Source organism: Alosa sapidissima, chromosome 1, assembly GCF_018492685.1.
Source record: "Alosa sapidissima isolate fAloSap1 chromosome 1, fAloSap1.pri, whole genome shotgun sequence".
Lineage (NCBI taxonomy): Eukaryota > Metazoa > Chordata > Actinopteri > Clupeiformes > Clupeidae > Alosa > Alosa sapidissima.
This window is the reverse complement of record NC_055957.1, coordinates 48621018-48634094: the sequence shown is the minus strand read 5'-3', so window position 1 is coordinate 48634094 and position 13077 is coordinate 48621018. Positions and strand designations below refer to the sequence as shown.

At 40.1% G+C, this 13077-nt stretch overlaps 1 protein-coding gene across 1 annotated transcript; it reads left to right on the top strand.

Moving 5' to 3' along the window:
* Positions 1 to 7517: 7517 nt before the first annotated feature.
* Positions 7518 to 9377, top strand: foxq1a (forkhead box Q1a). The gene has a single exon (XM_042108897.1). The coding sequence runs from the start codon at positions 7747 to 7749 to the stop codon at positions 8725 to 8727; it is 981 nt and encodes a 326-aa protein (XP_041964831.1). The 5' UTR covers positions 7518 to 7746; the 3' UTR covers positions 8728 to 9377.
* Positions 9378 to 13077: the final 3700 nt, after the last annotated feature.

The following is a 13077-nucleotide window of genomic DNA, read 5'->3' as shown; positions in this document are numbered from 1 at the left end:
AATTGCCCCATGAAAAACATGCAAACAAATAAATATAGATTCATAAAATACCTGCATTTAAAACAAAACAAACAGTATAGCAGTGGAAGCTCTTGATTTTTCAGAAGAAGTCCTGGCAGTATTTCTATTTAGAGAAAACAATGATCAACACTCCATCAATTTAGATGTTAGCTTGTGCATTGTTGCAATACATTTGAGCTTTTCACTCATTTGTCTGACCTGAACTCACTACAGCTCAGCATCTGCCAGGAAAGGAATTCATCAGAACATCATCAACTGCAACCTTCATGACGCAACCCACTTCACCATAACACAGGAAATTCAGCGCTTTACTGTCGGACAGTTGTAAATAACTCATAAAACTTTTGTTCAAGGTCAAGGTGTGACGTAGTTACCATCAAGAGTATAGACAGGTTTATTGTCTTATGGCCTTCTTTGTCCAACTGAATTAAATAGAATTGGACAGACCTGGATTACAACACACTTGGCTCCTAGAAGGTCTTATAAATGACAAGAGTGGCTCAGCTAGAAGCCATGGAATCAGGCACATCAGCATGATACAAACCCAGTGCTCCTTTTCACCTGCCGATAACCTTAGTCTCTCATTATTTTAATTGAAGGTCTTAATGCATTTTTGTTTTCACCTGTTTGGCAGATTGTATGTTACATCCCTGAGGTGAAGAGACCTCAAAACCAAAATAGAAACTTCTCAAAGCCATTAGCAGGTAGGGGCCTGCTCACGCTGAAACTGTTTTCTAGGCTGCTTATCACTTCACAGGGCAGGAAAGAACTTGAGCTTTGTTTACTGTCATCCACAAATCCTTCCCCTGTATCAAAGCTTTGGAAAAGCTACTGGCATGACACTGTATTCATAAATCTGTTTGGCATTGTTGCAGCAATAGTTTAAATGTTATGAGATGTGCCGTAACTATCAACAATGTCTATGAAATATTAGAATCTACAAAACACTACAGTTTGTGGTGACAGCTGCCACTAGCTGCACCTAAACATCCACACTTTGTAGTCCAAGTTTATGCAAAAGGGCCTGTTCAAGAAGAAAAGGTAAACACTTTTCCTTGAACGGTGTGTGGTTATTGTGCAGACAGAGAGCTTGGCCTTTGACAAACAGTTATTATACCATGGAAAGAGTAGAAACTGCCATTTAATGACAGCAATTATTACTTGGTGGTGACACACAGCAAATGGAATGTATTGTACTGTAAACGGCTAAATGAAGCTTGTCATAAATAACAAAGAATGTCCTGGTGAATGGATTCCTGGTGTTTTTTCTCTTTGAACGACTGGGTGAATCCTCGCTCTCACGTCACTGAAGCACGCTGGTTATCTTAACGTTCTTAAAGACGTAATCTGGAGCACAAACATGTTAACATCACAGAATTTATCAGCTGCGTTGCACGCATATGCTCTTTGTTTGTTCAGAGCGGTGTGGTCAACCTTAAGTTGACGAAGTGCAGACAAGTCACTGCTCGGCAGGTGAAGATGTCCCGAAGATGAAGATATTTTTAGACTAAGCAGGTAATTATCTGCGACAGTTTACATTATTCAAATACTTTTGAAGTCAGTGCACACAGGCTTTCAACCTACACAGTTTTGCCAAACAGTTAAGGCATTTGCGTGTTTGTCCAGCCTTTGTCAGGCCTTGTAGTCATGTGTGAAGAAAAACACATACCCTCACAAAGTCTACTTTGTATTATTTTCTTGAATGTATTTGTATGACCAACTGTTCTGAATAACATATTTTACACAGAAATATGAGCTTAATTTAGCCGACTATAAACTACATCACATACAGTCACATGTCCTGTGAGAGTCCAGTCCAATGCTGATCTTGAACGTACGTGTTTGATGTCTTTAGCCTACTGGAAACCTCCAGGGTGCTCAGGAGGTAAGCAGTCTTGCTCTCACTATTGGCATATTTCCACTGGCTGATTAAAACCCAGTCCCACAGGACAGTAATCAGGGTAGCAGCTAAGGTGTGAAGATGGAATGGGAAATGACTTGACAGTATTTGGTCAACGGATCTGAAGATAAATCACTCAGCCATCTGATTATGTTTGAAAATAAAATGCATAAGAGTATATTAAATTACTCAGAATTTAAAGCCTGTGGTTGACTTTTTTTTAAATATAATGACCGATCACCGGACAAGGTGTAAATGCAGTATAGAGGTGGAATGTTCGCATTTTAATACATTATCACACACAAGTCATAACTGAAATAGTATAACTTCACACATCTTGCAACAATGTTATCATTTCAAATAGCTGCTATGATTGAACACCAATTAATCTGTTTCAATTCATCATTGTCAAGACAGTTGGATACCGGGACAGAAAGACCGGTGAACAGGCTTTCCCTGATCATACATCTTTCTTTCCATACATACATACCCTCCCTCATCCTTCAGTTTAAACACTCTCAACCTACAAGGATGACTGTTTATGTTTGGGCCTGCTGGTTGCGTGCTCCAAATTACTGGAAACAATTTAGTTTTGGAAACCCACACAAAGACAGAGGGGAAAAATTAAAGGGTGCAAACGTCTGTGACTCTGCTAGCCCATCATTATTTACTGGCCAACCTGCTCGGCACAGATTTGTTCAGTAAGCCACAGTATGGCCTCTGTTTATTTGGCTACGGCAGTGAGTGAGTGGGTGAGTGAGTGAGGGGCTTCACTCCAACGTTTTATGAAAGAGCATCAGAGCTTCACTTGCAAGCTGCAGTTAATCTAAAATTTGGATCAGCTGAAGTTGGTTCATTTTTCGGGTTTCTCCAGGCCCGTGTGTCCTAAACAGTCGCTGCTCAATACTGGCCCAGGATCAGATGCATTTGTGTGCTCATTTACAGCTGAGTCACGTCACTGACATTACTCGAAGTTACTCAAAGCTGACAAGAGAGCACACAACAGCTGTCTGCAGGGGATATAAGGTCACATTGAGAACATACTTGATTTCCATACCTGCGATGTCTATCTGGTCACTGTCGGTTTAAAACACTGGGAGATCTACATATTGAGCCACAGGTCAGTACTTAAAGTTAGATAATTCTTCTCAGGGATGCAAGGTAGTGATTGAAGTCTCATAAGTCTGGTGGTTTCAGATTTTCTTTGATTTTACCTGCAGATATTCACATGTTTCACATAAGGAAGGTCTGGTAAATGAAACGATACATTGATTATCAACACAAGTGAAAGACGACCATATTATCAATACAATCAAAACAAACAAACAAAAAATGGCAGACCTAGTTCAGCAAAGCCATCCAAGTTCAGCCACATTCAAAAAGTGGTACTCTGATTAACCAACTTTAAGAAGGGAGATTTTCAGTCCATGAGTTGAATACAACTGACCTGTATGAACTTAATGAAATACTACATTGTAGTTCCTTCCTGTGATGTGGAAATATTAACTTGTATGTCATCTAAAGGTCTCTACAATAGGATAACTGAACCACTCACTCTGTTCTGTGAGTAATGCTAAAGCATCCTACAGCTGTATTCTGTGTGCTCATTTTTTTCACTATATGACAGGTAGTGTCAAAGATGTATCTGCACAAATGAGTAAGATTTTCCTCTGTTTGGATGGATTTAAGTTACTTGGTGTTTGATTTATAAGGAGGACAGATATAAAAAAATGTACTGTTTTGTGTGTATTCTTTTTTGTGTTTGTAACTTTGTGCAGTCAACCTGAGAACCATTTCTGCGAACATATACTGTTCACTCTCATCAAAAGTCATTAAATGCCGTGTGCAGTGGCCCGTTTTTGTTTCCTCTCATGAATGCAGTAGTTGAAAATCCAATCAACACCAACCTTCACATCTTTGACTACATGTCAATCAGTCCTGCTGTTAAGAAAACAGTCCCCAGACTCTCATGGTTCATTTTCAGCATAGCGAGAAGCACTGCCTGAACAGCACATACACTACACAAAGTCCACCTGCACAGGTGTCAAGGCATCATAGTTTTAGTCTAGACGTTCTTGGAATGTGTGCCACTGGCTATGGACACAGTAGTCCTTCAATACTGTAAATATAAAGACAGAAAAGGAGAGACACTTTTGAGGAGAACTGGTCGTACGAATGAATCTAATTCCACAGGTGAGGTTTAAGTTTACAACTACTAAATATACTAAAGATGTATGTACAAAGAAATAAACCTACACTGACCTAATGGACCCATTGAACTGTGCTCTTGGACCACATGACTAACATGACAACAAAACAAGGTGTTCCATCATCCGAGTTGACTTGTTATGGTCATTTACAGTACAGAGAAAGGCTCTCTGATACTTCTGCTCCTTGGAGGCACAAAGTCACTCCTAGTGGTGAGAAAAGCTATATAATTTGAGCCTTACTTATTGTGTGCTGGGATTACAGAGGGCTTTAGTTAACATGTAGCTCTTCAAAACAGTGACTTCACCTTGGATTGGATGTCACCACTGGGCGCAAACAGATTATTGCTCGGATTCTGTTTTCATTGTGTGCAAGCACATGCGTGATTTTTATTTTTCCACACCTTTCACAGTGCCTGCATAAACATGAAAGGCAGATGTAGCATTTTAATTCCATACAGAAGCGTTCTTACAAGAAGATGTATTTTTTTGTTTTTATTTACGTCATAGACTTTGACAACAGTCAAAGTGAAGACTATGATCTGTGCAGAACAGGGCTGGCAACCACTTTTAACCACTTTTAAAAGGTAACGTTGAGCCCTGGCGGGGAACATAACTGAACTCTCTGAACCTGCATGAGGGAATATCTTTTCTGTGTCAGGCCTGTAAAGCTATCAAGCAAACATGAACACTATTACCAAACGACACATATAAATTAACTTTTTGTCCCCTCCCCTGTCTTACTACAGTGATAGTTGTATAGAAGCCTTGTGTATTAACCTCAGTTGTTTGGTTCATGACTACCCTTTCTAAAAAAATGTTGCTTGTCAAAGTTGGGAATGCAGACATCTCAAGCAATGAGCTCAATAAAAGAACTCATCCCTCCTGTCACTAAAAATATTTCAAGCACATGTCATTTCCAGGTCACTGCTCCTGCCTGCACAGGGTGTGAGGGTATATTAAACAGGTTCAGTTGTAGTTCATAACACTCTTCGGCACAGAATCGGCAGTGCATTGTAATGTAGGAGAACACTACTGTGTGTGTGTGTGTGTGTGTGTGTGTGTGTGTGTGTGTGTGTGTGTAGCCAGGCAGCAGGTAAAAAAAGACAACCCCAAGAAGAGAGGGTAATAATGTTATGTGCTTACATAAACACATTTTTGCTTGGGTGGTGGCACATTTATAGGTGCAGAGATATTTGTGAGTGTTGGCAGAGTGCTATGTTGGGAATTATTAGTGGTTGTACAACATTCAAAACGTGTGATGAACAGTTCACAAGCCCAGCGTGCCCAGACTGGAAGGTTATGAGGACTTTCCCTTTGACCGCCAAACAAACAAACAAACAGTAATAAGTATCTGAATGAAAAGGTATGTGAATAGTTTTAGGAAGGGGGAAAAAGTCAGTGACAAAGCATTAACACTAAAGTAGCCTATAACTGCAAAAAGTAGGAGTTTTGTCTACTTTTCAGTAGAGTTTTTTCAGTTCAGTCTTCTTTTAACTTAAATAAATACAGAAGAATTGTGCAGTTATTCCCTTGTGTTACATTTTACGGTAACACTTTACTTGAAGGTATCTACATAAGAGTGACAAGACACTGTCATGACACATGGACCCATCTGTATTTACCTACAAAGAATCATAACATAAAACAATGCATGTTGTTTTTGCCATAGTACACATGGATCCCTGCATTTAAGAGTCAATTCAGAATTATACACTAAACATAATGCATGTGCCTATTGGCCTCTGATTTAGTTTGGACCAGTCTCTCAATTCCCTCACAGAGAACTCAATCAGACCTCACACCTTGCTTGTTCAACTGTCTCTGAACCTGGTGAGCAGCACCAGGCCTGCCATCCCCTGCTTATCTCCAACAAACCAGTTTCATTGTGGCAGTGCACCAGATGTTCCCTTTCTACTTCACTGGTTGCACCTTAGTATCATCTCACTGCATAACCTCTCTGTTGTTTTGATAAATCCTCAGAAACCCTAGGGATAATCGTTTTAGACCAAAAAAAAGAAAACATGCTCCTTCTCAAAGACACTGATATAACAAGACAGGCTTCCTTCTCCACTCTCACCATGAATTGGGGAGACCCCAAAACATGGAAGCACACTTGACAAAATGATGTTCTTGACAAGGAGGTTAAAAAAAAAAAACAGAAATAAAAAAACTAAATTGACATCCACATGTTGATATCCTTGTTTGGGGGTTATCACACTTCCTTGGCAGTCAGGAGACGTTGCTCTTTCATGTGGGGATCCTATAGACACTTCAAAGTGCCACATCATGCTGCAACAGGGTTTTCTTTATTTCCATACTTGCTTCATTGTCATTCAGCCACCCACATACAGAAAATATACATAACCTCCACAGGATGCCACCTGGTCGTATCGGCTGAAACCGTATAATCTGACCTAGTATAAAAGAGGTTGCCACGCCTGTCTTCCGTACTGCAAATCAGAGAATGGTATGCAACTCAGATCTGGTTGGAGGAAAAGTTTAAATAGAGAGATTAATGTGTGGAATAAGAGCCATTTATCACAATGCTTATTCATACTTGTACATTTTGGTGTGCCTTTGCTTCTCATCCATTATTGAGGTGAGCATGACTGTAAGCAGCAAACATCCCATTAACTGTCTAAACATTTGAGATTGAGATAAGAATCGTGGCTGGGTTTTAGGAGTGTTTAAGATGTCCAAGTGTTTAAAACAGAGTGGTTTAAATGTGTTCAATCCACACAAGTCTCATTCACTTGCAGCTATACAAATATGCATATACCCTGTGTGGCTGTAGATACGTGTGGAAAAACGCTGCTTATATTTGCCTAATAGATAAGGAGATCTGTTAAGGTTGCTGATCTAATGGATCAGTGATGTGAAACAATTGCCTTTTCACCATCAGATTGATAAACAAGGGGACAATTGTTTCTCCTTCATATGGGTATGAATATTTCTATACCCCCACTAATATAAACTTTGGCCAAAAAAAGTGTTGTGGATGCACACCTGTAAATGTACAACACTACAACCAATGACCATAAACACAAGCATATCTGGTAAACTAACGCCACCTGGTTGCCTGTTGTGAAATTCCGTGGAAGGTGTACCTTACATCATACCGGTCTCAGGTGAGTCCCTGTTCGTGAAGTGTGATTTGAGGAAGAGCGCTAGAACCGCGATACCAGGCTTAATCGACTTGGTTCTACCTGATGAGATTTGCTAATGGCAAGTATACATCCATATAAGTACTTTCACATTTTGAATGGCTTTAGATGTTTAATTTATTTACAAGCACTTGTCACAGTCATGGTCTTGTTTGAGAATAGTAGAGCCACGCCTCCCGTGGGCTGGTCCCGAGGTAAGTGTTATATTAGAGCTGGTAAGGCATACCAGAGGTAATCTACGCTTTTGCGCTTGCACAGGTATGACCTCGTTGCCTTCCGATATATAGCTGAGGATATCCTGACTCCAGTCTCTCTGGTTTTTTTTTTTTTTTTTGCTTTGTCAGAGGGATAAGACCTCTGCGGAATCGCTGGTGAAAACGTTCCACTCTGTTATACCAAGACTGGTCTGAAAGTTTCTGTTGAGCACATCATTTGAGAAAAACATCTGAAAATGAAGCTGGAAGTATTCTGCGGGGGACACTACGACGGGAAGGCTGCTGAAGTGTGCAGCGATGCTGAGGGAAGTGTTCCTTCACCCTTATCGGGAGAGGAGGAGCTGGGCTCGGATGGGGACTGTGTGGCTCATAGTCCGACACCTGCTATGTCGTGCGCTGAGGGGAAAGGCAAGCCCTACACCCGAAGACCCAAACCTCCATATTCTTACATTGCCCTGATTGCCATGGCTATCCGGGAGTCAAGCTCGGGTAGACTGACTCTGGCAGAGATCAATGACTACCTCATGAAGAAGTTTCCGTTTTTTAGAGGTAGTTACACTGGCTGGAGGAATTCGGTTCGCCACAATCTGTCGCTGAATGATTGCTTTTTGAAAGTATTGCGGGACCCATCGAGGCCATGGGGCAAGGACAATTACTGGATGTTGAACCCGCACAGCGAGTACACCTTCGCTGATGGAGTGTTCCGACGCAGGAGAAAACGCATCAACAAAAAATCTGGTAAGGAGCAGGAGAGTTTGCATCAAAGTGTCGGTGAGACACTAAATTCCACCATTCCGACAACCAGCTCAAACACCAAGTTCTCCAGTTCCTTTGCCATAGACAGTATCCTCAGTAACCCTTTCAGGAGAGAAGAACGTTGCCCGCAGGAAACAGATGAGCAATCAGTCGCTGCTGGGATGAAATGGTCTGGAAGAGTTCACATGATGCCTTACGTCATGAGGAGTCCACCTGTTGCGCTACAACCGGCCCCCTCGTTCTTGGTCGACTCCAGTGCTGCGCAGGTGCTGCGGGCGTACAGCGGAGTATATGAGAACATTGGTATGAACGCGCACCACCATAAAGACGTACCCTCTTCTCTCCACTTGACTACAGAGTATTTACCAATTTCCCATCAGACAACCCGTGTTTTCCACGTACCGGCAACGTCAAAAGCGGAATTGTATCACCCTTTCAAAATTGACTATTTACTGTCTTAAGGCAGGATGTACTCTTTGTACTGTTGGAGCGGAATTTGTTACGAGGACCGTCAATGCACTTAACATAGCTGTGTACATGAAAAGTAGTCTACATTTCATTCTTTTTTCATTTTCTTCTGATTCCACAGCAGTCTTGGGGACACAAGTTTCTTCGTTTGTTTTAAGGCCTGTGAAGTGGGCTATAATATAACACTTTTAATATGTCATATTATGATAGTTCATCTATTGCTAACGTCAGACGAATCAAATGTTTACATATGGTATGCTGTTTTCCAAATTGTAATGCTACTGTATTTGCATATTGGAATAGTCTACTTTACTCTGATGTGTCTGCGCGAACCACAGGTCAAACTGCAACATCCACAGATCTCCGAATCATTTGTAAAGTTTCTTGTTCATAATCATAAACAACAGTTGATCTATTTAGGATACAACATTAACCTACTGCTGAAAAAGGAGGTCTGTTGGTAAACGGTGTAGCCTAATATGTTGAAAAATGGAATCCATTGGTTTCACTTTTTGTCACTCCTGTAAACTGGAAGAAATAGCCTACTGTACAGAATTGTAAATGCATTTTATATAATAGTTGAACATGCTTTTAAAAACGACAAATGCTTTCATATAATTAAAACTGAATGAAATTCAAAGCCTTACTGGCTCTGTTTGTCCTCATTTAACAGCGATATTAGCATCACGTGCAAAATAATAAAAAATGGTTTTAAGGTAGCAGATATGCTTCGTGTTAGATTAAATTATGCTACAGATATGATCAGAATTTAGAATAAGTTGGAAGAACTAAATTGTGGCATGGATAGGGCCATGTCTCTTATGGTCAGTCAGTGGTGTAGTCTTCGTGATATGCAGGACTACGCATATACCCACGTAAAATGAATCACCATCTCAGTATACCCACTTAAAATAGGCAAGGGTTCGTATTAACATTTGGGTTTGATCACATACCCACTACAGCTAACAAGACTACATCACAGTATACCCACTACAGCTATAACCAGACTACACCACTGCTTATGGTGGCATAGTAGAACAGTTGACTGGCCTCCCAATTATTACTTTCATGATACATAAAAACACACCCACACACACACACACACACACACACACACACACACACACACGCTACACTACAACATGCACGACTGTTATGGTTTTAAAAGCAGATTTTTAATAATCGTTATCAATCGAAAATAGCCAAAGGTCTCATTGGCAGAAATGACATTTTTGACCACTTTACGAAGTACAGAGTTGGAAACAAATAGGAGTAGCCTTTATGTAGCCTATCAAAAGACTAAAAGTAGCTTTTTCTCACTGTTTGAAGCATTGGCGTCCATAATAAATAAAATTAAATACATAAATAAATAAATACATGAATAAATAAAAAGGCTTACCAATGGCTTACCAGACAAAGTCGACAAGATACAAAGATTCTCCAAATAAACAGTCAGTAGCCTACAGTCAGTAGCCCTTTATTGTAGACATCAAGTTATTGTAAAGCGACAGGTGTTTAGTTAATATTTTTGAGGTGATAATGACATGAGCTCTCCAAGGTCCTGAACTAATAAGGAGCTTCCGTCATTAAGGAGTAACTCCTCACTGATAATGAGGCCAGCTGATAGGGACACCAATCAACCAGAGCCAGTACAACGCTAGTAGACCGAGGAAAAAATATCTCATTTTAGGTTTATATATAAATACGAATGTTCACAATCAGATGTGTAAAGGCTACATTTAAATTATATATTGTAGCTATACCTAACATTTATCATTCCTATATCAGTGAAAAAGTAGCCTATTTCTGATGTAGGCCTAGGCTATTCTGCCATTTACAAAGCTCATTTTAGTGGACTAAAGACGTCATGTAACTGATTCGTTAATTAATTAACTAAACGTAATACGAATTTAATCAATCGAAATAAACGAATTTCAATACAAGAGTGTGAGATAAGAAACAAATGACTATGTCAATAGTCCGCATGATAATGTGTTCCGCATGATACTGTGGAATGGCGTGGCTGTAGCCTATTCCAATCGCATGCTTGTGGTGGGATGCAATCAGACTTATTTCATCCATGTGCTTCAGAAATATATATATTTTTTTTTTAACGATGGAAAATATCATCTTTCCCAACATTATGGACAATAATTTCAGCTTTGACATACATCAATCGCAATACATAGCTTCGTATATGACCAAAAAGCCCACACTCGTGTTGACAGACATCTGATCATACGCTCTGATATCTGGACATTTCGACAGTCCACTTGACAGGTGAATAATACAAGGTTACAGAAAGGAAACTGGAGAGACAATACTGCAACCTGCAGGTCACAGTGTACAGTGCCGACCATCGAGCACTGAACACTGATGAGAAGAACCATATTACATGTCATTTGCTAAAACAAAGACTTTTGAAAAAGTAAAATTTCTTTAATTTCTGTACCATTATCAAAGGATCAATATTAGGCTTACTGCACTATAGTCACTGATCGCTTGTTCAAGTTCTGACGAAATTGAAATTACCAAGAAAAGATAGCCTATTCATATTAATGCCTTTCTAAAAGTATTCCAGAAGGAACATTAATTTATTTTATTTTTTATCAGAATTATTTTTCTATCCTATTTGGAATTATGTACAATGATGTTATATTTTCACTGAACCCATACGCCTAATGCAAAATTTTAGGAATTTATTTAAGAGCACGTAGGTGTTAATGTTGTTGTTTTTTTATTATTATCTGACCATGTCAATCGGCTCAGAGACCTTTCAGTGGAAACAGGAATACGTCATTCATAGGCGCCTCTTGGTGCTCATTGTTATGTTTTTTTTCTCTCTGCAAGGCTCCCTCCAAGCGGATACAGACATATTTAGATATTCAGTATTTATATTTTCTGTCTAGAGCAACAAATATCCTTCCCCTGAGTGGCCGCAGAGATACGCTCGACAAGAAACTGCCGAAAATGCATGCTCGTGCTGCTCTTTGAGAGGGAATATGAGGCTTATTCGCCTTCCAAGTCTACACAATTGTGTCCAGTTTTAACAAAATGCACACCAAAAATAGTCAAAGAATCCAGCGGGTTTTGTTATGACAATGGCAACACGGGCTTACTCATACAGGGTGAAAATTTCAAAGTCTTTCAAGTATTTTTCTCCTGCACCGAGCAAGGCTTCCTCTAAGCCGCCAGTGCATCCTGAACGCAGCGGGGATATTAGTTTTGATGTTGCAGGAAATTCTAGGGAGATTATGTTCTTTACCTTTATTGTTATGACGAAGTGTGATTTTATCTCCACATCCTTTTTGGGTTAAGTGTAGAAAGATCGTCTTAGGTAGCTGTTCATTGCCTTTAAATGTATAGTCTGTAGGGTAACGTTATCTGTTGACCTAAAACAATTTGTACAAAAGAGCATGAATAAATTTGATAGGATGGATAGTGGATAGGATGGATAGTCAACTGCTACCAGCAATCCCAAATTCACAAGCCTCAAAGCTCGATTAAAGGTCTTGACAGAAATATTTTATAACATGTTTAATGCAGGTGTCATGACTTCAACACAACACGAATAATGAAGAGACATACATATGTTGCTTTAAATTATACGAATGGGTCTTCTTTTTCTTCTTATCAAAAGTCAATTGATCTGCATATTTTGCCTTGTGTCTAACTTGCGTTCTCTTTACAATTAATTAGCCCAGGTCTCAGGGGATAGGATTCAGGCTGGAGACGGTAAACTGACACTGCATCGCTGTGTGTGGTATCTAGGCAGCGGCGCAGCGCCTGATGGAAAAAGCCTGCTTCCACTCATGTCAAAGTCATTTATCCAGAACAACCCCGTACAGGCACATGTATACACACAAGGAAGGACACATTTTTTGCAAGCCTTGCTCCCAGAATACTATCCTGGGAAGATGAGTGTTATCTCTGAGCTTTCATCTTTCCCCTTCGTCAAAACTATTATGGAATTCCAATAAAAAGAGGCCATCAAATCTCCAAAACTAGGCGAATTTGTGCCGTGGCACTTCATATGTAAATAATACAATGCTTCGTGGCAAAGCTATTGCCAAAATTTGCGATGATTTATAGTTAGTAGAGGAGGGGAGTTTTGAGAGTGTTACCTTCGGCTTTAGGCGTGTGGCGCTGTTGATTGGAATGTCTAAAGGAGACTTGATAAATGGCGTAATTGCGTGTATTATAGATGTCAGGGGGAGGGAAAGGGTCTGTGCTCGGACTCTTAGCAGAACCTCCCGCTAGAAATATAGCTGGATTGAGGCCAGGCGTGGAAGGGGGTGGGTCTCTGGTCGACAGCGATTTCTTGGAGGGATTTAGACGTGATC